At 43.1% G+C, this 27,666-nt stretch overlaps 1 protein-coding gene across 1 annotated transcript in view; it reads right to left on the bottom strand.

Annotated features, from left to right (window-relative positions):
- The window catches only part of dtx1 (deltex 1, E3 ubiquitin ligase), a 243,094-nt gene that overhangs the window by 127,700 nt on the left and 87,728 nt on the right, over positions 1–27,666 (bottom strand). The window contains 1 exon segment of the mRNA XM_034169704.1: positions 8,566–9,313. Coding sequence (XP_034025595.1) covers positions 8,566–9,313 — 748 coding nt within the window.

Raw genomic sequence — 27,666 nt, 5'->3', positions numbered from 1 at the left:
TCCGCGCGTCGGGACGCAGCCGACGCAGTGCGGCGGCACAGGAAAAACACCTCCGTGTTGATAACCATTTGTAAAATCCAGGCGGCTTTTGATGGCTTTCAGTGGAGTGAGTATATGAGAAATTGTTTAACAGCTGGACATGTTCCAACTTGTCCTTAAGGCTTCCAACGGAGGTGTTTTTCCTGTGGCGGAGCGTCACAGCGGCTGCGAGCCGACGCTGCAATTTTTTTTTATATAGCGCCAAATCACAACAAACAGTTGCCCCAAGGCGCCTTATACTGCAAGGCAAGGCCATACAATAATTATGTAAAACCCCAACGGTCAAAACGACCCCCTGTGAGCAAGCACTTGGCTACAGTGGGAAGGAAAAACTCCCTTTTAACAGGAAGAAACCTCCAACAGAACCAGGCTCAGGGAGGGGCAGTCCTCCGCTGGGACTGGTTGGGGCTGAGGGAGAGAACCAGGAAAAAGACATGCTGTGGAGGGGAGCAGAGATCGATCACTAATGATTAAATGCAGAGTGGTGCATACAGAGCAAAAGAGAAAGAAACAGTTGCTCGTGGAAACCCCCCAGCAGTCTACGTCTATAGCAGCATAACTAAGGGATGGTTGAGGGTCACCTGATCCAGCCCTAACTATAAGCTTTAGCAAAAAGGAAAGTTTTAAGCCTAATCTTAAAAGTAGAGAGGGTGTCTGTCTCCCTGATCTGAACTGGGAGCTGGTTCCACAGGAGAGGAGCCTGAAAGCTGAAGGCTCTGCCTCCCATTCTACTCTTACAAACCCTAGGAACTACAAGTAAGCCTGCAGTCTGAGAGCGAAGCGCTCTATTGGGGTGCTATGGTACTACGAGGTCCCTAAGATAAGATGGGACCTGATTATTCAAAACCTTATAAGTAAGAAGAAGAATTTTAAATTCTATTCTAGAGTTAACAGGAAGCCAATGAAGAGAGGCCAATATGGGTGAGATATGCTCTCTCCTTCTAGTCTAGTTGCAGCATTTTGAATTAACTGAAGGCTTTTTAGGGAACTTTTAGGACAACCTGATAATAATGAATTACAATAGTCCAGCCTAGAGGAAATAAATGCATGAATTAGTTTTTCAGCATCACTCTGAGACAAGACCTTTCTAATTTTAGAGATATTGCGTAAATGCAAAAAAAGCAGTCCTACATATTGTTTAATATGCGCTTTGAATGACATATCCTGATCAAAAATGACTCCAAGATTTCTCACAGTATTACTAGAGATCAGGGACATTGCCATCCAGAGTAAGGATCTGGTTAGACACCATGCTTCTAAGATTTGTGGGCCAAGTACAATAACTTCAGTTTATCTGAGTTTAAAAGCAGGAAATTAGAGGTCATCCATGTCTTTATGTCTGTAAGACAATCCTGCAGTTTAGCTAATTGGTGTGTGTCCTCTGGCTTCATGGATAGATAAGCTGGGTATCATCTGCGTAACAATGAAAATTTAAACAATACCGTCTAATAATACTGCCTAAGGGAAGCATGTATAAAGTGAATAAAATTGGTCCTAGCACAGAACCTTGTGGAACTCCATAATTAACTTTAGTCTGTGAAGAAGATTCCCCATTTACATGAACAAATTGTAATCTATTAGACAAATATGATTCAAACCGCCGCAGCGCAGTGCAGTGCCTTTAATACCTATGGCATGCTCTAATCTCTGTAATAAAATTTTATGGTCAACAGTATCAAAAGCAGCACTGAGGTCTAACAGAACAAGCACAGAGATGAGTCCACTGTCCGAGGCCATAAGAAGATCATTTGTAACCTTCACTAATGCTGTTTCTGTACTATGATGAATTCTAAAACCTGACTGAAACCTCTTCAAATAGACCATTCCTCGTGCAGATGATCAGTTAGCTGTTTTACAACTACCCTTTCAAGAATTTTTGAGAGAAAAGGAAGGTTGGAGATTGGCCTATAATTAGCTAAGATAGCTGGGTCAAGTGATGGCTTTTTAAGTAATGGTTTAATTACTGCCACCTTAAAAGCCTGTGGTACATAGCCAACTAACAAAGATAGATTGATCATATTTAAGATCGAAGCATTAAATAATGGTAGGGCTTTCCTTGAGCAGCCTGGTAGGAATGGGGTCTAATAGACATGTTGATGGTTTGGATGAAGTAACTAATGAAAATAACTCAGACAGAACAATCGGAGAGAAAGAGTCTAACCAAATACCGGCATCACTGAAAGCAGCCAAAGATAACGATACATCTTTGGGATGGTTATGAGTAATTTTTTCTCTAATAGTTAAAATTTTGTTAGCAAAGAAAGTCATGAAGTCATTACTAGTTAAAGTTAATGGAATACTCAGCTCAATAGAGCTCTCTCAATAGAGAGAAGAAGACTAGAGCATGCGCATAGGCCATGTAAGCCCTAATTAATTTAACGCAAAAGCTACATCCTTCCAATGCGACACACAGAGTAAAATAAAGCCTTTTAGGAGAAAGAGGGTCCACACTGATCAACTGACATAGCATACTGTGCATTTGAAATAAAGCTGTGTTTTTTTTTTGTTTTTTTTTTTAAAACACTGTTTTCACTTTTGTGGGCAACACACAACGCTTCACAAACATGGTAACTTAAATAACATAATAACAATAAAAACACAAAACTGACTGTGAGGCTTGCATTTTCAACCTCCAGCTGAAATGCATCCGCTGAATCGCAGAGAAAGAGGGATTAAAAAAAAAAAAACGCAGTGACCCAGTCCACCAGTTTGACTTTGGCTGAGCTCCTGACACCAGGAAAGATACAAAACTTGTAAAGATGTAAAAAAATAAATAATTACCAAGGAAAACAGAAAGGGATACACTAAATGTGACAATCTGCGCGATGACACAGTGACACTGAGCAATTACTTAGGGAGAGACCTAGACTGTTGATGTTGTTAAAAACGCAAAAGTACTTTTTATCCGATGACTCGATTAATCACCAGAATAATCGATAGAAGACGTGATTACTATAATTATCGATAGCTGCAGCCCTACACGGCGGACCAATTTTTAGGGGGAGACCGTTCAGTCTGCTCTCGCTGCAAATGGCACTTTAAAGCTGGAATATCGGCAATCTTCAATAGATAAAATATAGTCTGAAGTTTAATATATATAAACTACATATTTATTACCCATTAAAATTTTGGGGGAATTTTTAATTTGTGGGAACATACGTAATTTGAGGGAAATCCATAGCGTATTTCGCCCCAGCGAATATCAAAACCTGCAGATGAATTCAAGCTTATAATCTCAGATAATCAGATAATAACAGACTCAGATAATAACCATAACTGTACACCGTCAGACACCAGTCACCAGGCAACGCATGTGTCCAAAAGCAGCGCTGCAAAATCCTCGTGAGTTCGATCGCCAGTCTTCTGTCCACCGCTGGACTGATAGTATTGCACACCGGGTATCTGCCCGCTGGCCTGATGGCCTACGGATTTTTTTTTTTAACGAAGTAAAGCGAGCTGTGAGCTTTTCATCCGCATTTTTTTTTTTTTTTTGTAGCAGCTATGACTCGTCATCACCTCTTAAAGCGCGGTGATAACAGCACACCTGCACTGAGCTTTACAAAGACATTTTTATGCTTTTTTCCTGCTTTATTTAGAGCTGAGCCGTTCCGTATCTGCACGTTAAAACAGCTGATCCTCCGCGACGCGTCAACAACTAAAACCATTTTCCACTCAAATGCGCCTAAACTCTTTCTGAGGACCACATGATGTGAAAACGCAATAAAACTTTCTGACCTGTAAATGTGGTCATGTTTTCTGCATAAATAAATGTTATCCATTCTTTGTGCTCAAACACCAAAGCAGGGGCGAATCCAGATGGAATGGGGGCGTGGGGCAGGGATGTGCCCCCCCAACAACACCCCTAGATTAAAAGGTCCAGTTTTGAAGCTTTTTTTTTACTACAACTACTAATACTACTTAAAATAATATTTCGACAAGTAAAATGGTTTAGAGAAAATTTAAATGTTAGAAAAATGTTAGAAAGAATTTAATAGTTACATTTATTAACAATGTAGTTTCGAAATTACAAGTTTTACTGTTACAGTGCTGTCAGCAGTTAAATATGAGGTCAAGAAAGAAGTCTTTATTTTACTTTTTATAAAACAAGTATATATTTTCATTGAAGTCAAGAAAGGGTGACTATAAAGTGAGGCGGGGACCACTACGGACATGACGGTAAGTGAAGGTTAACTTCAGCTATTAACTGATGAACAGCAACCTAACGTGTTCATAAATCAGACATCTGTGTGTGAGAGAGACATTCTGATCTTCTGGTCCGAAGTAAAGTGCTGTCTAATTGGGTCACTCAGATATGAATTAAGGTTGGATATTATTTTTTTCGTGCTAACTCTGCCAGTCACGTAACCTAGCCTAGCAATGTAACCTGTGCAAATGGTGTGCATGGCTAGCTACCATGCTGTCGCCACCAGGTTGTTTCTTTATTCTTTATTCTATTCGTGTGACGGTCGTGCGTCGGTCATACGAAGCATGCTGTTTTGCACTGTCTGCGGTGCGGTGGTGTGGTATAATGGCGTCCCTGTCTAAAATGTATTTTCCCAAGTCCTGGCATAATGTCACATACCTAACATTTTACTTTAAATTGAGTCATTTTCTAAGTTGATTAGCAACACAAATTAGTAATAAAAGAAATCCTTGATGTTACTTGTAGCGAGATAGACAACTGTCTCCATCTTGTGGCCTTTTTGTGTACTGCAGTTTCAAAAGTTCAACCTTTGCATCCAGTCATTGGTCCAGTCATCCAGTCATTTCTTGCTTTATATGATGAATTGTATCACACAAGTAATGATATATTATTTATAGTATAGCCTACAATATTTCTATAACAAATGTTTTTATATAATTTCTATTTCTAAATTTAAGTAACAAGGCTGAATGAAATGACAGCTTATTATGTTTAAAAAGTAATGTGACCTACTGTCAATAGATCGTACTTTTGATAAGCCTATGATAACAGTATTTCAGTGGAACTTTTCATAATGCTTCTTATAGTGTTAAAATGTATCTGTCTCCTGGTGCACATTGATCGGTTAAGGGACCAAAAAAAGTCCAGTCCAGCCCTGCTTCTGTCGCAGTTACTCCCAACAATCTCTTTGGTTCCCAATGTTCACAGTCGTTGATCTTCTCTTTTTCTCTCGCTCCAAATGACGTGTTTTCTTCGCACTTTCTGCGTATATTTCCGGTCTTCCTTGCTTTCTTCCACTTCTACTGTCTCTCCTCCATCTTGCCTTCTTCAGTTTTAAATTTCTATCCCAGCATGCATCGCAGCTAGCGTTGAAACCCCCAACGTGACCGGTGACGTCACCCCGATGGCATCCTGGCTTTTGAATTTTTGGCACGTGCCAATAATTCAGAACAATTCAGAATCGATACAGACGAATTTTAATCACATTCAGGACTATATATGGGACAAGTTGGGACATGCCTATCTCGGATTTCAGTGCTTACCAGTCCAGTAAGTATCCGAGAAATTGTGGAGAGCTGGGCTTGTCCTAACTTGTCCTCTGACACGCTGAAACGGAGGTGTTCCTTTGTCTCGCTCAAACAGCGAATCGGTTGTTACGCACGAAGCCTCCGCGCGGCTTTCCATGACAAAATCTCTTGTTAAAAGTGAAATCGGCTGGAAAATGGCTGATGTCCAGCTCTTGTGATAACCAGAGAAAGTGCACACGACGGTCTCGTATCCACAGAAATGATCAGCTTAGAAATGATCTGGCGTTTTCTGCCTCGTCGTCGCAGCTCGGAGCGCGGCGTGCCGAGCGTCCTTAAAGCTGTAGTAACAGTCCTTATTCTCTGTGATGCCCGTAAAATTTCACACGAAAGCCGATAAATTTTCAAATGGTTTCCAGGTGCCAGTTAATTCCGCCATTTCCAGACAATGAAAATCAGACGAGGGGGCGGGACCACTCCTTCCACAAGGCGTGCTCACAGGCGAATGACGTCACCGACAGGCGTGGAAAAACTCATGCATGCGCACGAGGGTTCAAGCTTGTCTGACGTAAAACATATGAATCAAATCCATATAGTTTAAAAAAATAAAAAGGTCCGTTACTTTATTGACAGACCTCGTACATGCTCATGTCAGATTTCACTATTTGCAAGGTTCTCTAATAACGCCAAAACAGCCATTGTTAATAACATTTTACACATCACTTTGTGCATGCTTTTATATCCACCCATATGATTGCAAACACATGGGTGTGTTAATTGCTCATCAGTGTGTCTCTGATGTGCACATCTGAGTTGGCAGTAGAACAATGGCTGTAGAAACATGCGTACGCCAGCCAGGGTTTTTGCGTGAGCCACCGCACATTTCCATGGTCATTTCACTTTGATCTGAACATTAGCATGGAGATGGACGTACACCACATTTTTGTGCGTAACCATGCTTTGCACATGAGGGCCCTGGAGAAGTTCCAAAAGGTACAGCATGCAATGCACCCACAGAGCCTCCTCACTTCTGACACTGATTCCATTTAACATTACCCACACTGTAAGTTGTTTTAGATTTCGTCAAACAATGTCACGGCAAGGCAGAATAGAAGCGTTTGGACTTACCAGCGTTATTATGTTGAAATTCTGTTTGTGACACCAATCTGATGTGGAATTTCAGTGATGAATGTCAGCATAAAATGAGACCGGCGGCTGAAAGAGCCTTCAGGAGTCAGACATATCGATGCAGAGAGATTTATTTTTGGTCGAAGCAGAAACTGATTCATCTGTAGAAGTTCCAAAAGGTACAGCATGCAATGCACCCACATAGCCTTCTGGCTTTCCATTCTCAGAGAGCCGTGGAAGGACCTCTGGCATATGAAAAACAAGATCACAATAGAAACATGGCCTTTAGATAGTCAGGGCCGGGGGATGACCCTGGGCCGGTGCGTCCTGTCTTACAGACATGAGGAAAACAACAATTATTCCTCTACACCTTTGACTTCATGCTTGGTTTGTGCTTTGACATGCACTGTCAACTGTGGGACCTTATATGTAGACAGGTGTGTGTCTTTCCAAATCATGTCCAATCAACTTAACAACTCAACAATCAACTTAATCAACCAATTAAGCTGCAGAAACAGCTGAAGGATGATTAGTGGAAACAGGATGCACCTGAGCTCAATTCTGAGCTTCATGGCAAAGGCTGTGAATACTTATGTACGTGTGATTTTGTAGTTTTTTTTTAAGTTTTAATAAATTAGCAAAAATCTAAAAAAAAACATCCTTTTCACATTGTCATTATGGGGTACTGTCTGCAGAATTTTCAGGAAAAAAAAAATTTTCATCCATTTTGGAAAAAGGCTGTAAAACAAAATGAGGAAAAACTGAAGCGCTGTGAAAACTTTCCGGATGCACTGTAATCGTCTTAATTGTGTCTCACGAAACCGAAGTGTGGTATTTTTTCTCCCCTTCATATATATTCTGTTGTGGCTTTGCTGCTGCAACAATGCAAATTTACCCACTGTGAGGCAATAAAGGATGATCTTTTATGACAGCGTCATGAAGGGCAGCTGGACGATTTCATCATGCAGACCAGATTTTCTAATAAAGTCGCCATCACATAACCCTGCTCCAGCGTGGACTTCCAGACCAATTTGTGCTGATGAATCAGGGTCATGTACTGCTACCCCACACACACACACACACACACACACACACACACACACACACACACACACACACAAACACACACAAACACACACAAACAGTTGCTCAGGTGAGCCACAGCAGAGGAACAGAAGGATTAGACCAGTAATGAAAGCAGGACTAGGATCCAGGCTCGAGGTATCGGTCCTAAAAGGAGATGGAGCCACTTCTCCCTCTTCTTTTTGCTGAGTCACTCTCAGGTCAGATTGACTTAAACTCCTGTTTTTCCCATGAGTCACTATGCACTGGACCCATGTGAGGCTCAGCCTCCATGGCAAACACGTTTCCATAGTGACACCAGACCATGAGCAGACGGATGACGTTCCACAAACAGAGTTATTCCACACTTTGTTACGATATGAGACACGAGAACCCCGGCAAGTGGCAGGAGTAAGAAAAGACTTTGAAGTAGCACCAGAATGACCCAGAAGAGCTGCAGCACCTCACGCCTGCTGAGGCGGACATAAGCTCATTATCCAGCAATGCCACCGCACACGCACTCCCACGGTAGACTGGCTCTGCCTCAGAACAGCCAGGCAGAGGAAAACTGTTCACATCTATGATTGAGTGGGCAGAACTGTAACGAAAGAGGCCAAGATCAGAGTGAAAGATGCAATAGGGCGCCAGCAGACACACACACACAACACACACACACACACACACACACACACACACACACACACACACACACACACACACACACACACACACACACACACACACACACACACACACAGTCTGAAGCTTTGTGATGCACACAGGCGGCCCTGTACCGGCTCCTCACAGAAACAGCCTGCTCAAAACCCAGCACCATTACACACACATGCAGAAAATATGGAGGAGAAATAAAGAAACAAGCACCATTACCCTGGCGGGATGGCTCCCCTGGCGGTGCCCATGGAGATGTGCTGGGTGCCTGGCCGGTTCAAGTTGTTCTGTCCATTAATGGTGAGCGAGTGGCGAGCATGAGCAGATGCAAGGGACGGCATCACAGGAGAACAAGGAAAGTTGGCAGCAGACAGCGGCACCTGCACCTGTTCCATTTTGGCGTGTCCACCTCCCACACTGATGTTGTTGTTGTTGGACCCAGAAGAGGACGTCGTCACAGACCAGAGGGAAGTTCCGGCAAAGGTGTTGCTTTGCGGCACTATGGTCAGGGTCCCTGTAGCTCCTGGATTGCCTGTGATCCCTCCATAGAGTTTACGCCGTTGAGAGGCCAGAATGGCATTTGAAGCAGCTCTCGTGCTGTTGACCAGGATACATTGTTGACAGGAGCAAGGCTGGCCAGAGCTGGAGCCCACAGGCCAGGACTGGGACTTTGGGATGGAGCCCATGATGAGCGGATAAGCCAGGTCCATTCGCCTCCGCAGACGTCGCTTACGCTGGGTCTGTCGGTTGGTCTGAGACATGCTGTTGAAGTCTATGAGGTAGCAGAAGCCCAGAGTTGTCAGATCCAGCCAGGGATGCTGCTTCTCGTAGGCATTCTGGATCGTCACACAGATCTCCATGTCATACGGCGTCCAAGAACCGTTGTCATTCTCCCACTCCCACACCACGCCTTTTCCCGGGGCAGATGATGGCTCATAAAAGTTTCTCTGCACTGGTCTCATGGTGCCTGGAAGGACACAACAGAGATAAAACATGAGGACAATTAACTTTTTCTCACTCTGTTTTGAATTACACTACAGAGTGCGGTTCGATTACAACTGCCCACAATCCAATGAAGTGCGAAAGCAGGATTCAACTGCTAAATCTAGCTGGACTGCTAAGAGGCTGGCTTATAAAGTGTAAACCTAGCAACTAGGGATTCACCGATCCACGATTTTTCATTTCTGATCCGATTCCGATACCTGAAGTTGGATATCTGCCAATAACAACACTTCTCTGATCCAATTCCAGAGCTCTGTTTGCTTTATTATTATTATCATTACTGATTTTATATGAGGCTTTTCTTAAAAAGGAGACCTGAAAGTTGAGCTACAATTTGCCAGAAGGTGTATCTAAGATGAAAGACTAGATTTGTTTTGATGAAAGAATTAAGTACTTTTATTTTTATAGACTTTTAGAGCCTTATTTTTACCTACAAAGAGAAAAGACAGCACTCTCTCTCCCTGCCTGTCTCCCTGTTTGTCTGTCTCGTTCACTTTCTCTCTTTCTTTCTCTCTCCCTCCATCTCCGTCTCTTTCTTTCCCTCTTGCTGCTCGTGCTGCTCAAACTTCAAACTTTTGGGAAACATGAAGCCTTTCAACTATAAAATAAATAAACTATAAACCGCCGCTCATGCGCAGGATTTTAATGGGGACTTTTTTTCGCCTTTCATTGGACAGAATCTCTGTTCGCTGTCCTCGTCAGCTGCATGCTGAGCTGGTGTTTTACAGCCTCGGGACAGTAAAGCAGCTAACTTTTTAGCACACATTTTCAGCAACAATTCAGTTAATTTTTCAGAAAATCTATGCTCGACAAAGACAATTTGAACCCGCAAGCTGAGCAGAAATTTGCTGCTACCCACAGCTGGAACATGCGGAATAGAGCTCTCTCAAATAGCCCGGCTTCAAAAACTTTCCCCTCACCTCCTTCTGCTCAGCAGTAAACAAGCAAAGAGCAAACAACAGCAGTCAAGAGAATTCATAGTGGCTCTTCTCCTGTATTGGAAAATGTCTTGGGTTGGATCGGCATTTTCCAATATGTGAATTAGGTCGGTATCAGAACCCGATACCGATCCGGGATCAGATTGGTCCCATCCCTACTAGCAACCCACCTGAAAATGAGAGATAGGAGCTACGCCATCTGCTTCTTTGAACAAAAAACACAACAAATACTGCTTTGGCTTCAATTTTTTTTGTTACCCCAATGGAGCACGATCAAACAAGTTTCAAGCTGTAGTCACCAGGAATACCCCGAAGTTACCATGTTCAATCAAGTATTTAGAGAAATGGAATGAAATTTTTGAACAGTTCCAAAACTGGGTCCTGATTTCAAATCTGGTCCCGATGATGGCCGTAACTACTACTATGTATGCCAAGTTTGTTCAAGATTAAGATGGAGCAAGAAGTTACTGTAGCGGAGCAGATATGTGGACGAATTGTGATTTTGACAGTAAACGCATGAAATTTGGCACAGTGTTCGAGCATACCCTAAAGATAATTTTTGGCTATAGGGGCATTGCAGATGACCATTCTATTTTGGAAAATGGCCACCACATGTTGTTTTATTAGTACCTCAGGCTCAAGACCACCAAATCCTGGTGCCTATTCCTACTATTTTAAGGATGGGACATGCAGTGGTACTATTTATATCCTCAAACTAAGAGTCAGGGATATTATGGTTTTTTTGTGAACCGCTGTGAAAACACAACTGCAGTGGCATAGTGACAACAAAAAAAAGAGGTTAAATACAACGGTAGTTCTGAAAACACAAGCCACCACAGTGGCAAAGCACAGTGCACTTAAGCTCTGCCTTGAAACATTTGCACTTTCCATTGCATCCCTTCTTGCATGCACAACAAGAAGTTCATGATAGACCCTGGTAGCATCTGGTGATACAAGAGGTTCAGTCTTGTATTCTGCCTACTGATCTGTATATAACACCGGCGAGCTCATTGGCCAATATTTTTGAAGCCAATCGGCCGCCATATTACCACTCGCATGTGCCGCTCCTGAATGCTCTTTTCTATTGATCTTTAATCAGGCGCACACAATTTTATTCTGATTTTGCCAAAACTTCCTTCATGTGCAGCTATAAACTGCGCAAATCGCCAGAACTTTTCACCTGTGAGTATGACTGAAATGGAAATATTTACGAATCAAATTTGTCAATAAAAGAAACTACTTTTAAAACATTGTTGGATTCAATCAATAACAGAAATTTATTAAGTTTAAACTAATTTCTCCAGTGAGTATCGTTTGATTTTGTCTTAAAAAAACGACACTTGTACGAGGGCTGTCAATAAAGTAACGGTCCTTTTTATTTTTTTCAAAAACTATATGGATTTCATTCATATGTTTTTACGTCAGACATGCTTGAACCCTCGTGCGCGTACGTGAGTTTTTCCACGCCTGTTGGTGACGTCATTCGCCTGTGAGCACTCCTTGTGGGAGGAGTCGTCCAGCCCCTTGTCGGAATTCCTTTGTCTGAGAAGTTGCTGAGAGACTGGCGTGTTGTTTGATCAAAATTTTTTCTAAACCTGTGAGACACATCGAAGTGGACACGGTTTGAAAAATTAAGCTGGTTTTCAGTGAAAATTTTAACGGCTGATGAGAGATTTTGAGGTGATTCTGTCGCTTTAAGGACTTCCCACGGTGCGAGACGTCGCGCAGGGCTCTCAGCCGCCGTCATCATCCTGTTCAAGCTGAAAACCTCTACTTTTCAGGCTCTATTGATCCAGGACGTCGTGAGAGAACAGAGAAGTTTCAGAAGAAGTCGGTTTCAGCATTTTATCCGGATATTCCACTGTTAAAGGAGATTTTTTTAATGAAAGACGTGCGGATGGGTCCGCGCGTCGGCTCGCAGCCGCCGCGACGCTCCGCCACAGGAAAAACACCTCCTTTGGAAGCCTTAAGGACAAGCTGGAACATGTCCTGCTGTTAAACAATTTCTCATATACTCACTCCACTGAAAGCCATCAAAAGCCACCTGGATTTTACAAATGGTTATCAACACGGCGGTGCGTCCCGATGCGCAGACCCGTCTGCACGTCTTTCATTAAAAAAATCTCCTTTAACAGTGGAATATCCGGATAAAATGCTGAAACCGACTTCTTCTGAAACGTCTCTGTTCTCTCACGATGTCCTGGATCAATAGAGCCTGAAATGTGGAGGTTTTCAGCTTGAACAGGCTGACGACGGCGGCTGAGAGCGCTGAGCGATGTCTCGCACCGTGGGAAGTCCTTAAAGCGACAGAATCACCTCAAAATCTCTCATCAGCCGTTAAAATTTTCACTGAAAACCAGCTTAATTTTTCGAACCATGTCCACTTCGATGTGTCTCACAGGTTTAGAAAAAATTTTGATCAAACAACGCACCAGTCTCTCAGCAACTTCTCAGACAAAGGAATTCCGACAAGGGGCTGGACGACTCCTCCCACAAGGAGTGCTCACAGGCGAATGACGTCACCGACAGGCGTGGAAAAACTCACGCATGCGCACGAGGGTTCAAGCATGTCTGACGTAAAAACATATGAATGAAATCCATATAGTTTATGAAAAAAATAAAAAGGACCGTTACTTTATTGACAGCCCTCGTATATGTAATGTTTGTTTAGCAAAAATTATATTATTAATTATTATAATAATTAATCATATTATTAATACCAGATTGTGCATTTTCCACAGGACAGCGCACGCATGGGAAAAGTTCTTGGGGGGAAGTTCTCTTAGAGCCGCTAAAGTTCTCCTGCAGTGTGCCCCACACCGAGCACTGGGGGAATGTTCTCTGTAGTCGCTAATGTTCTGCAGCCGCTAAAGTTCTCCTGCAATGTGGATCGCACCAAGCACTGGGGGGTAAGTTCTCTTAAGCTCCGGTCACAACCCACCGTGCGTTTTGTTTCGCCGTACGTTTCTGCGGATGCCACGGCCACTACGTTTTTGTGAAAACGTACGGAGGCAGTAGCAAGAGGAGGGAGGGAGTACGTTCAACGCACGTCTCTAGGAGTGTAACGATAAAGAGAGTTGACAATAAAGCAGTGTGTGTGTGTGGGGTCGCTTTTCTTTTTTATGAGCAGGACCGGAGCGGCAGGTGTTTTTCGCCGTCGGCGATGCATGAGCATGTCCAGCCTGCAGCGGTCAGTTGTTCGAGTGTTTACTTGCCTCGAAAAGTTACAGCTAGTTAACAGACTGAAGCTGTGGAGTGTGTGTTGCTGACGTTTGGAAATAAAGTCCAAGTTCAAGTGAGAAGCTGTGTTGTGCATGCAAGTCTGTCGGCCACCATAGTATGTGGTGAGTGCCGTAATCCGTACTGCCTACATACGGATTTGGTTAATTCAATAGTAAATGAATGAAAATTTGCCACTTTGAATCCATACTGAGGTGGTACTCACAACGTGCGTCATCTGTACTGCTGGTGAATCCGCAGCCTGACTGCAGCAAAAGTTCTGCATGCACTAAAACCTCTACGGCGTGTCTGCGTGCTCCTAAATTCGTACTGAGGCAGTACTTACGACGTATGGATCTCCAAATTTAGCCCATGTTTTTGCAAGTAGACTGCACGCACGTGCAAGTACGGCGGGTTGTGACCACGGCTTTAGAGCCACTAAAGTTCTCCTTGCAGCGAGCCACATGCTGCAGATAGGGAGAGCGGGGCCATCTTCCCCCCTAGATTTTTAAAATTAGAATGCTCTCAAACACTATTGCCTGCATTTTGAGCACCAAATTGTGTGAAGTCATATATATATATTTTTTTTAATCTTTGTTACAGCCTTACTTTAAAGCCAAAAGAAACAAGGCATCAACCCAAATCCCACAACAGTATAGATGTGTGTCAGGAACATCAGAACTGCTAATTTATACAGAGCAGTTTATTCAAGAAAATCCTTGTGTGTTATTTTTCTTGCATTAAATAACTTGTAATTAAAATAGTTTTAATTAAAAAAATTTTTTTTAAGAAATCTCTGATGTTTGTCTGTAAATTAAAATCATGATGACTGATTCCTTCATTTAATAATGTTAAAATAAGGAAAAGGTTTTTTTTTAAATAATAAAATAGTTGGTGTTTGAAGAGCCTTTGTTTTATTTAGAAGCACAGCAGCAGGTATGAGTTTGCAGAGACGACAGGTGAGCTGGACTTGCAGCACATTTAACCAGATGAAGGTCTCCTTTGCAGCTTCAACTTTAAATTGCATTTAAAGTTGCATTTAAAGTTGAAGTGTTTCCAAAAATTGCATTTTTGGAAACACTTTCCTCACATTTTGAAACAGATGTTCTCTTCTTCTGTCTGGACATCAGACTTTGGTATATTTATTTAGACTTACAAAGAAGGCCCTTTATAAGCCCATAATGCAAAAGCTTCAGGGGAAGCCTAAACATCCCCGAACCCCCGGCTTTTTAAGGTGATTTTTCGATCCCATTACACTGAGAAAAAAAATCCTACCGAGAACCCTGATCACCTGCACCGTGGAGGTGATGCTTTCACTGGAAGTTTGTCTGTTTGTTGGCAGGATAACTCAAGAAATAATAAAACAGATTTGATCTGGAAGATATTCTGGAACAGAGATCCAGAAGAATGTTTGACATTTGGAAACATTCAACTCAAAATGTTGCGAGGGGATTTTGGTGAGCTGATGAATTATGTCCTCGGAAATGAGGGATTTTGATTTTGATCTGAGCATATTTCCTAGAACATCTCTGAGTGCTTTCTAAAGGGGTCATACACGGCAAAAGCAGTAATGCAGCTATGTCACCATGGACAAAGTGAAAAGCACTGCCAGTCACCCATCATGCAGACATCATTTGGTCTGCAGAGATGGCAGCAGAAAACAGAGGCAGGCTGCAAGCATGTGCTCATGGATGCAGAGTGCAAGAATTTGTGAACGGGTGACTGAGTAGAGAACTCTGCTGCTGCTGGAAGCAGTCATCCGTGTGTTCGTTAAGGTTCTCAGCAGCTCCAAATGAAATTAGCATGGAGCAGAGTCCTTCAGTGCCACTCAAGGTCAGACCTCCTGACTGTGCTGATGCCTTCTCTGCAGCAGGCTGCTGTACCGCACAAATCCCCTCCACTCATTTCCTCTTGCATTCAACCTGTGCATGAGCTCACATCCCTCCATCATCACACAGTCCTCCCTGACAGCAAGGTGAGCATTTAGCCATTAAATTGGGTAGTGGGAGGACGCGTGTTCACAGAGTGCATGGGTACCACTGCGACTTACAGCAGGCAGACTGATTGGCTGAAGTGTCTTGATTTCCCATGTGACTGCAGTAACGGTCTTATAATGGAGGCAAGAAGAGAGTGGCGGCGACAACGGCGGCATCACTGTGCTAAATATCACACAGCCAGAACTTCAAGTTAAGATTTTACCAGCTAGTTACCATCAGGGAATGTGGTCACCTGCTTCTGCTGACCCACAGGCCAACCTGACAAAGTGACTGACCGTCTTGTCGAAGTAATTCAACAAGACTATGTTGGTCTGTTTGCTGGTTTGTTTGGCTGTTTGTTCACCTGGAGCATTTTTCATCTGATTGACTTGAAATATGGTCAGATCATGTAGACTGCCTGTGTCTATGAGCCTATGTTTTTTGGAGTGGTCCCAATGACATTTACCACTGATAACTGGGTCAACCGTCACAGATTTTGGGAACATTTAAAAGAAAAGTCTGGTGGTAAACACCAGAATGACAGCTTCCGGTTATACAATGGCAAAGCGTGGTGGCAACTACAGGCAGAGGGGTTCTAATTTAAAGGACTTTTCTTGGCGTCGTCAGACCAACTTACATCTGCAGGCAACAATCAGGATTTTGTTAATTATCACTGTTTCGTCGTCGTTACAACAGGCTTCCGCTCAGGTAAAATATTTGTCAAGTTTGTCTGGTTTGGTGGTAGGCCGTCAGGAAAAGTGAAATACTCAGTCTGCCAGTTGTAACTACAAGAGAAGAAGTAGAGAATCTTTTTTTTTTCAGCACCATGAAAAGTTTTAAAATATGACGAACAGAAAGGAGTGAAAAAAGGAAAAGTGTCCATCAGAGCCTTTGCGTGTCAGCTGAGCAGGTGTCACGCTGCGGGAGGGTTCGCAGCCCGCAGAGGGGCTCTGATCTAAAGCGATTCTCTTTGTGAAACTTAACATCATCTTCTAGAGCAAAAACAACAAGCATTTTGTTCATAATCACTGTTTCGTCACCGTCACAACAGGCAGAAAAATAACTGTGGCAGTCAGTAACGGTTACTTTTTTAGACCAAGCAGAGGGGAAAAAAAATATGGACTCACTCAATTCTGAGGAATAAATTATGGAATCACCCTGTAAATTTTCATCCCCAAAACTAACACCTGCATCAAATCAGATCTGCTCGTTAGTCTGCATCTAAAAAGGAGTGATCACACCTTGGAGAGCTGTTGCACCAAGTGGACTGACATGAATCATGGCTCCAACATGAGAGATATCAATTGAAACAAAGGAGAGGATTATCAAACTCTTAAAAGAGAGTAAATCATCACGCAATGTTGCAAAAGATGTTGGTTGTTCACAGTCAGCTGTGTCTAAACTCTGGACCAAATACAAACAACATGGGAAGGTTGTTAAAGGCAAACATACTGGTAGACCAAGGAAGACGACAAAGCGTCAAGACAGAAAACTTGTTAACAGAAGGATTTTGAATTGGGTATGAAACTGAACGGGAAGCCAGTGGAGCTGTTGGAGAACAGGAGTGATGTGGTAGATTTGGGGGAGGGGGGGGGGTTATGATTCCGGTGTCTTGTTTGAGGGAGGGCACTAAAAGGGGTTAAATGAAAGTGCATAATCCTACATCCAGGAACAGCCTGAGTATGTCCCCAGCAGGTACATGGCACGTTCTCTGGGCTTTTGAGCAAATTATACAGCAAAACTAAGTGAAAATGCAAAGAAAAAGTGACAATGTGGTGGAAAGTGGACATGTGTTGCAGTTTATGACCCGGAGCTCAAACACATCAAGGCGGCTGTCCAGGTTAGAGACTGCAGGTACTCTGGTTAGCTGTGTAGGCTAACACTTACCGACACGACCTCTCCCTTTTGTCCCGTCTTCCCTTCTCCATGAGGAATCGAAAAGAACCTTCACTTTTCGCAAATGCTTTGGTGATTGCAGCCAAAAACAAAACAGTACACAATTTTTCCGTTAAAAATGATGCTGTGTTTGTGCAGGCTGTCCCGGAGGTGATCAAATCCCACAATATCATGCAGGGGCTCAAACGACATTGTGGTTCCCTATTCTGGACCTGTTGAATTTTGTGGAGGGATTTGTGAGGGAGACCGAAGAAGAGAATTACAATGATCCAAAGGTGACGAGACTGTGAACAGAGACAGCAGCAGTGTGGGGGTTAAATTGGGAGGGGGGTGCTGAGGTTTGGTAGGTGGAAGTAGGCACCCCTAGTAATGTTATTGATGTGGAATTGAAAGGATATGGTACTGTCAAGGATGACACCGAAACTCTTAACGTGGGGGGATGTGAGACCGTGGAATCTATACACATAAAGGGCTACGTCTGTCTGTCTGTCTGCCTGTCTGCCCGGGATAAACTCCCAAACTATAATATGTAGCCCTAAAAACTATATATATTCTGAATCCTCATGACATGGGGAACAAACTGGTACCATTATTTAAAATTTGAACTGAAAATTACCCCAAAACAGCCGGCTGTGGGTATGACCAGGCAGATTCAAATTTCTAGCCCTGTATATGTGTTGGCCATCTCTGTTTATTTAATCCCTTTCTTCAGCTACTTTATGTTCTCAACTGTTAAGCACCTGACTGTCCTGTACAGCCCAGTTTGCCTTCCTGCCTGAATACATTCATTTTATGTTTGTAAAATTGCAATGTAAAAACAGTGAAATACACCACTACCTCAATTTTGATTCATTGATATTTACATTTACTGTTACCTATCATTTGTGTGTAATTTTGTTATAAATTTGATTGCAAAACAAAGTCTGCATGAAGGACTTCAAATGTGTTTGTCTTTTAACCAAGTATTTCCACTTAGTTTGGGGAGTCCACCTCTTTAGCCCATTAACTATTACACTCAACAAAAATATAAATGCAACACTTTTGGTTTTGCTCCCATTTTGTATGAGATGAACTCAAACATCTAAAACTTTTTCCACATACACAATATCACCATTTCCTTCAAATATTGTTCACGAACCAGTCTAAATCTGTGATAGTGAGCACTTCTCCTTTGCTGAGATAATCCATCCCACCTCACAGGTGTGCCATATTAAGATGCTGATTAGACACCATGATTTCCTTCCCACTGTAGCCACGTGCTTGCTCACAGGGGGTCATTTTGACCGTTGGGGTTTTACATAATTATTGTATGGCCTTGCCTTACAATATAAAGCGCCTTGGGGCAACTGTTTGTTGTGATTTGGGCTATATAAAAAAATTGATTGATTGATTGATTAGTGCACAGGTGTGACTGCCCACAATAAAAGGCCACTCTGAAAGGTGCAGTTTTGTTTTATTGGGGAGGATACCAGTCAGTATCTGGTGTGACCACCATTTGCCTCATGCAGTGCAACACATCTCCTTCGCATAGAGTTGATCAGGTTGTCAGTTGTGGCCTGTGGAATGTTGGTCCACTCCTCTTCAATGGCTGTGCGAAGTTGCTGGATATTGGCAGGAACTGGTACACGCTGTCGTATACACCGGTCCAGAGCATCCCAAACATGCTCAATGGGTGACATGTCCGGTGAGTATGCCGGCCATGCAAGAACTGGGACATTTTCAGCTTCCAAGAATTGTGTACAGATCCTTGCAACATGGGGCCGTGCATTATCCTGCTGCAACATGAGGTGATGTTCTTGGATGTATGGCACAACAATGGGCCTGAGGATCTCGTCACGGTATCTCTGTGCATTCAAAATGCCACCAATAAAATGCACCTGTGTTCTTCGTCCATAACAGACGCCTGCCCATACCATAACCCCACCGCCACCATGGGCCACTCGATCCACAACATTGACATCAGAAAAACCGCTCACCCACACGACGCCACACACGCTGTCTGCCATCTGCCCTGAACAGTGTGAACCGGGATTCATTCGTGAAGAGAACACCTCTCCAACGTGCCAAACACCAGTGAATGTGAGCATTTGCCCACTCAAGTCGGTTACGACAACGAACTGGAGTCAGGTCGAGACCCCGATGAGGACGACGAGCATGCAGATGAGCGTCCCTGAGACAGTTTCTGACAGTTTGTGCAGAAATTCTTTGGTTATGCAAACCGATTGTTTCAGCAGCTGTCCAAGTGGCTGGTCTCAGACGATCTTGGAGGTGAACATGCTGGATGTGGAGGTCCTGGGCTGGTGTGGTTACACGTGGTCTGCGGTTGTGAGGCTGGCTGGATGTACTGCCAAATTCTCTGAAACGCCTTTGGAGACGGCTAGTTACCATCAGGGAATGTGGTCACCTGCTTCTGCTGACCCACAGGCCAACCTGACAAAGTGACTGACCGTCTTGTCGAAGTAATTCAACAAGACTATGTTGGTCTGTTTGCTGGTTTGTTTGGCTGTTTGTTCACCTGGAGCATTTTTCATCTGATTGACTTGAAATATGGTCAGATCATGTAGACTGCCTGTGTCTATGAGCCTATGTTTTTTGGAGTGGTCCCAATGACATTTACCACTGATAACTGGGTCAACCGTCACAGATTTTGGGAACATTTAAAAGAAAAGTCTGGTGGTAAACACCAGAATGACAGCTTCCGGTTATACAATGGCAAAGCGTGGTGGCAACTACAGGCAGAGGGGTTCTAATTTAAAGGACTTTTCTTGGCGTCGTCAGACCAACTTACATCTGCAGGCAACAATCAGGATTTTGTTAATTATCACTGTTTCGTCGTCGTTACAACAGGCTTCCGCTCAGGTAAAATATTTGTCAAGTTTGTCTGGTTTGGTGGTAGGCCGTCAGGAAAAAGTGAAATACTCAGTCTGCCAGTTGTAACTACAAGAGAAGAAGTAGAGAATCTTTTTTTTTTCAGCACCATGAAAAGTTTTAAAATATGACGAACAGAAAGGAGTGAAAAAAGGAAAAGTGTCCATCAGAGCCTTTGCGTGTCAGCTGAGCAGGTGTCACGCTGCGGGAGGGTTCGCAGCCCGCAGAGGGGCTCTGATCTAAAGCGATTCTCTTTGTGAAACTTAACATCATCTTCTAGAGCAAAAACAACAAGCATTTTGTTCATAATCACTGTTTCGTCACCGTCACAACAGGCAGAAAAATAACTGTGGCAGTCAGTAACGGTTACTTTTTTAGACCAAGCAGAGGGGAAAAAAAATATGGACTCACTCAATTCTGAGGAATAAATTATGGAATCACCCTGTAAATTTTCATCCCCAAAACTAACACCTGCATCAAATCAGATCTGCTCGTTAGTCTGCATCTAAAAAGGAGTGATCACACCTTGGAGAGCTGTTGCACCAAGTGGACTGACATGAATCATGGCTCCAACATGAGAGATATCAATTGAAACAAAGGAGAGGATTATCAAACTCTTAAAAGAGAGTAAATCATCACGCAATGTTGCAAAAGATGTTGGTTGTTCACAGTCAGCTGTGTCTAAACTCTGGACCAAATACAAACAACATGGGAAGGTTGTTAAAGGCAAACATACTGGTAGACCAAGGAAGACGACAAAGCGTCAAGACAGAAAACTTGTTAACAGAAGGATTTTGAATTGGGTATGAAACTGAACGGGAAGCCAGTGGAGCTGTTGGAGAACAGGAGTGATGTGGTAGATTTGGGGGAGGGGGGGGGGGTTATGATTCCGGTGTCTTGTTTGAGGGAGGGCACTAAAAGGGGTTAAATGAAAGTGCATAATCCTACATCCAGGAACAGCCTGAGTATGTCCCCAGCAGGTACATGGCACGTTCTCTGGGCTTTTGAGCAAATTATACAGCAAAACTAAGTGAAAATGCAAAGAAAAAGTGACAATGTGGTGGAAAGTGGACATGTGTTGCAGTTTATGACCCGGAGCTCAAACACATCAAGGCGGCTGTCCAGGTTAGAGACTGCAGGTACTCTGGTTAGCTGTGTAGGCTAACACTTACCGACACGACCTCTCCCTTTTGTCCCGTCTTCCCTTCTCCATGAGGAATCGAAAAGAACCTTCACTTTTCGCAAATGCTTTGGTGATTGCAGCCAAAAACAAAACAGTACACAATTTTTCCGTTAAAAATGATGCTGTGTTTGTGCAGGCTGTCCCGGAGGTGATCAAATCCCACAATATCATGCAGGGGCTCAAACGACATTGTGGTTCCCTATTCTGGACCTGTTGAATTTTGTGGAGGGATTTGTGAGGGAGACCGAAGAAGAGAATTACAATGATCCAAAGGTGACGAGACTGTGAACAGAGACAGCAGCAGTGTGGGGGTTAAATTGGGAGGGGGGTGCTGAGGTTTGGTAGGTGGAAGTAGGCACCCCTAGTAATGTTATTGATGTGGAATTGAAAGGATATGGTACTGTCAAGGATGACACCGAAACTCTTAACGTGGGGGGATGTGAGACCGTGGAATCTATACACATAAAGGGCTACGTCTGTCTGTCTGTCTGCCTGTCTGCCCGGGATAAACTCCCAAACTATAATATGTAGCCCTAAAAACTATATATATTCTGAATCCTCATGACATGGGGAACAAACTGGTACCATTATTTAAAATTTGAACTGAAAATTACCCCAAAACAGCCGGCTGTGGGTATGACCAGGCAGATTCAAATTTCTAGCCCTGTATATGTGTTGGCCATCTCTGTTTATTTAACCCCTTTCTACAGCACACTCAACACAGCACAGTCACAACACACACAGCAAAACAACAACATGCTTATGCTGAAGTTGTGGGTATGACCAGGCAGATTCACATTTCCAGCACTGTATATGTGTTAGCCATCTCTGTTTATTTAATCCCTTTCTTCAGCTACTTTATGTTCTCAACTGTTAAGCACCTGACTGTCCTGTACAGCCCAGTTTGCCTTCCTGCCTGAATACATTCATTTTATGTTTGTAAAATTGCAATGTAAAAACAGTGAAATACACCACTACCTCAATTTTGATTCATTGATATTTACATTTACTGTTACCTATCATTTGTGTGTAATTTTGTTATAAATTTGATTGCAAAACAAAGTCTGCATGAAGGACTTCAAATGTGTTTGTCTTTTAACCAAGTATTTCCACTTAGTTTGGGGAGTCCACCTCTTTAGCCCATTAACTATTACACTCAACAAAAATATAAATGCAACACTTTTGGTTTTGCTCCCATTTTGTATGAGATGAACTCAAACATCTAAAACTTTTTCCACATACACAATATCACCATTTCCTTCAAATATTGTTCACGAACCAGTCTAAATCTGTGATAGTGAGCACTTCTCCTTTGCTGAGATAATCCATCCCACCTCACAGGTGTGCCATATTAAGATGCTGATTAGACACCATGATTTCCTTCCCACTGTAGCCACGTGCTTGCTCACAGGGGGTCATTTTGACCGTTGGGGTTTTACATAATTATTGTATGGCCTTGCCTTACAATATAAAGCGCCTTGGGGCAACTGTTTGTTGTGATTTGGGCTATATAAAAAAATTGATTGATTGATTGATTAGTGCACAGGTGTGACTGCCCACAATAAAAGGCCACTCTGAAAGGTGCAGTTTTGTTTTATTGGGGAGGATACCAGTCAGTATCTGGTGTGACCACCATTTGCCTCATGCAGTGCAACACATCTCCTTCGCATAGAGTTGATCAGGTTGTCAGTTGTGGCCTGTGGAATGTTGGTCCACTCCTCTTCAATGGCTGTGCGAAGTTGCTGGATATTGGCAGGAACTGGTACACGCTGTCGTATACACCGGTCCAGAGCATCCCAAACATGCTCAATGGGTGACATGTCCGGTGAGTATGCCGGCCATGCAAGAACTGGGACATTTTCAGCTTCCAAGAATTGTGTACAGATCCTTGCAACATGGGGCCGTGCATTATCCTGCTGCAACATGAGGTGATGTTCTTGGATGTATGGCACAACAATGGGCCTGAGGATCTCGTCACGGTATCTCTGTGCATTCAAAATGCCACCAATAAAATGCACCTGTGTTCTTCGTCCATAACAGACGCCTGCCCATACCATAACCCCACCGCCACCATGGGCCACTCGATCCACAACATTGACATCAGAAAACCGCTCACCCACACGACGCCACACACGCTGTCTGCCATCTGCCCTGAACAGTGTGAACCGGGATTCATTCGTGAAGAGAACACCTCTCCAACGTGCCAAACACCAGTGAATGTGAGCATTGCCCACTCAAGTCGGTTACGACAACGAACTGGAGTCAGGTCGAGACCCCGATGAGGACGACGAGCATGCAGATGAGCGTCCCTGAGACAGTTTCTGACAGTTTGTGCAGAAATCTTTGGTTATGCAAACCGATTGTTTCAGCAGCTGTCCAAGTGGCTGGTCTCAGACGATCTTGGAGGTGAACATGCTGGATGTGGAGGTCCTGGGCTGGTGTGGTTACACGTGGTCTGCGGTTGTGAGGCTGGCTGGATGTACTGCCAAATTCTCTGAAACGCCTTTGGAGACGGCTTATGGTAGAGAAATGAACATTCAATACAGGAGCAACAGCTCTGGTTGACATTCCTGCTGTCAGCATGCCAATTGCACACTCCCTCAAATCTTGCGACATCTGTGGCATTGTGCTGTGTGATAAAACTGCACCTTTCAGAGTGGCCTTTTATTGTGGGCAGTCTAAGGCACACCTATGCACTAATCATGGTGTCTAATCAGTATCTTGGTTTGGCACACCTGTGAGGTGGGATGGATTATCTCAGCAAAGGAGAAGTGCTCACTATCACAGATTTAGACTGGTTTGTGAACAATATTTGAGGGAAATGGTGATATTGTGTATGTGGAAAAAGTTTTAGATCTTTGAGTTCATCTCATACAAAATGGGAGCAAAACCAAAAGTGTTGCGTTTATATTTTTGTTGAGTGTATATTTATAAGACATCAGCATTACAAAAACAAATGTTGGGCAATTGTTTTGATTAAAATGATTGGCATTTGGCTTATGTCTAAAACAGGTTAACCCGGGCAGTGCCGGGTACCCTAGCTAGTTATCAATATAGAAGATCAACTAGATTTAAAATTTCCAGAATAAAATTTGTCCAGGGGTTACAGTGTTACCTAGCTGAAGCCTCATCTGAGGACAGTTTTGTGCCAGAGTCGAACAAACAGTATTATTAGAATTGTTTGGTGGGAACTGTTACCATAACAGTGATGTGTACATATTTCTTGCTTACTGATCCCTTTAATTTAGGCTGCTTAATTCATGTTTGCAGTGAGGCATGATAATATAATTATCCACGGTAAAACATGTACATTGTACACAACACAACTAACACGTGGATACAATAATTTCTGTATGTAAAATGCAACATATTCATTCTGGTCAAGAAAAGCATCAGCGATCAATGTGTATAATTTCGTGGGTAAAGGTAAAGGCAGACGTGCAGGTTCATTAGTCATGCTCAGAGCAATGCTCTCTCACAATTCCTGACAACTCTACCGTAATGAAAGGGTCATATAAAATGTCTGAAACACTATAGTGCTTTATTAAATAAAAAGTTAGACCAACAGATTCAGAGGATACATTTCAAATGATTTCATTTTATTTAAAGTGGTTTGTTTACATGGACCGAAAATTAACTAATTTTGTTTACAATGACAATATAAATTTACCAGGATATCTGGAAATAAATGAAAACATAAAACTATTACAACCATGGCAACAGGTTTCCGCAAAAAATTACAGCCATCATCGTCTTGCAAACTTCAATGCAGAGAACCCAGCACATTGTGTCTGTGTGATATTTGTACAAAGAAACTTTTTCTTTTATACAGTTGAAGAGGCTTTTGAGATCATTTTGAACAATGAAACAAAGAACAGCCTCAGACAATCTGATGGGAAGGATTTGAAGAGGTTTTCCTCTGATGACCCAAGAAAAAACTTTGCCTCATATTCATGCCTCATCTATTTTGGCCCCGCCTACTTGGTGGCATAGGGACCATTTGTTTCTCGTCATTGTGAAATGCCCACGGACTGAAAATGAAGGGCAGCTGATCGCTTTGCCGCTGTCTCTTGTCACCAATGTGGGTCCCAGTGTTGCTTGACAGGATTAGACACAATGCTGTCAGAGGGCATTCTACTGGAAAAATTAGGTAATGATGCCATTTCCAAAAGAAAAAGTGCTTTTTCTGTATCGTTTGTTGGGTAAAATAAAAGTTTTCATGTTTGCACAAATAATGCAGAAACTAATATGCAGTTGAAAGGCTGATGTCAACCAATATTATCAGAGAACCAGTCAAGCTCTAGTCTATAATATGTATTTTGTGTGTGGTTTTATGCAGTTTTTGACATATGTGGTAACTTGCACAGTGTTGTGTGGGCCGCTGAAGAGGAGGTACTGCTGGCCCACCACCACAAGATGGCGCCCTGCTTGAAGTGCGGGCTTCAAGCACGAGAGGGCGTCGGAGCGACCAGGAGTGACAGCTGTCACTCATCATCCGTACCAGCTGTCACTCATCCACTACTCATCACCACCACCATAAAGGCCGGACTGCAACTCCACCTCCCCGCCGAGAAATCAACTACCAATCAGGTAACTTTCTCTGCTGACTCAAATCGTTGAGTGATGATCTGAACTTCTTTGCAGCCGTTTTCCTGTGGTGCTTGCCTTATCTGTGGGATTGGCGTTTGGTGTGATCAGCGACGGCTTCGCTTCACACTCCAATCAGATAAGTGGTTAGACAGGAGCTGCACGAGTGTGTGATTGGAGGTGGAGGTTCTCCCCCCTTACTGCATACAGACTGTGGGATTACTGAGTGTGCGTCCTCACACTCATCTGGACTGTCTCTGTTCTCTGCCAGCAGTACCGGGTCTGACTGCTGAAAACAGCGGCCACCTGGGGCGCAGGGCTTGGCGGCTCCGGTGTTCTTCAGCTCCGTTGGTGGTGGAAGCTGTGTGGATCCGGCTTCTCTCTCGCCAGGCGTCTTCTATCGTCGAGCCTGCCCACACGTCACCTGGTGTATGATTGACGGTCACTATATTGTTATTGTCTGTACATCGTTGTGTGATTCACAACATTAAATTGTTACTTTTTGGCTTATCCATTGTCCGTTCATTAACGCCCCCTGTTGTGGGTCCGTGTCACGACACTTTCACAACACACAGATTCTTATGTTGTGTTTTACACAGTAATAATAATAATAATAATAATAATAACAAACAGTTGTGCAAAACCAGGAGCATGTGTGGTGCCAAATGCCACATTTGTATAGGTTTAAGTTGTGCAATAATTCTGATTAATATATGGCTGCGACGCTACGCACGGTCCGATTGGCTGATTACCGGTCAGATATTTTCCCATATCCGGACCTGTTACAATGACAATCGGCCTGCAACACGCATTTTCGTTACAAACCAGGAAGCTAAAAACACGATTAAAAAAACCAAGTCGGACGTGAACATACTCCATTAATATCTAAACAGGTTGGAAAAAACACAGATTGAAAGTTCACCAGCTAACGACCGAACTATCTGTTAGCAAGTTCTTCACGGAGGTGAAGAAAGCAAACAAGCCCAACACCGTCAGCAGCATTCGTATTTGGGTGATACTGTAAGTTTGCATGTTTATATATAAGAGCCATTTAATAAATGAATTACTAACCTCGCTTGCTCGGTCTGTACGAGGATATCAGACCTCTGTGTGCAAGGCCTGATGTCAGTGAGAGCGAATAAGTGCCAAGTCAGCCATCAATGTAGGAACATTCCCCAGTTTTGATCCATAAAATGCTTCCTCATCCACAGTCATCGAACATGTCACCATAACCATAACAAGCAGCATGCACAGCATCAGGAAATCTGATGACTTGTGGAAAGTTTTCCAAGACTGAAGAAGCGACTGCCGAGTCAGTACTTTCCTCAGCAGGTTAATTTTTTCAATGATAACACAAAGTCTCCAAGTCCGTGTTCTCCTTTCATTTAAACATGAAAGCCACCATCTTTGGAGGAAGTTAATCTGGTGACTGTTAAACCATCTGCTTCACGGAACTTAAAGGTCCATCAACCGTGAACGTTTATGTTGTACTTAACTTTGAAAGCGGGACACAGAACTTCACGTCTCCCTGCAGGTCACTGATCAGTCAAGCAGGAAGGTCAGACATGTTCATCATCAACTTCAGTGTCACTCTAAACTCCGCCTATTTCCATGTGACCTCTCCACACTCTTCCTCACAGGAAACAGTCAC

Source organism: Thalassophryne amazonica, chromosome 5 (assembly GCF_902500255.1).
Source record: "Thalassophryne amazonica chromosome 5, fThaAma1.1, whole genome shotgun sequence".
In the NCBI taxonomy this organism is placed as follows: domain Eukaryota; kingdom Metazoa; phylum Chordata; class Actinopteri; order Batrachoidiformes; family Batrachoididae; genus Thalassophryne; species Thalassophryne amazonica.
The sequence above is the reverse complement of the archived record's forward strand: the minus strand, read 5'-3'. Positions and strand labels throughout refer to the sequence as shown.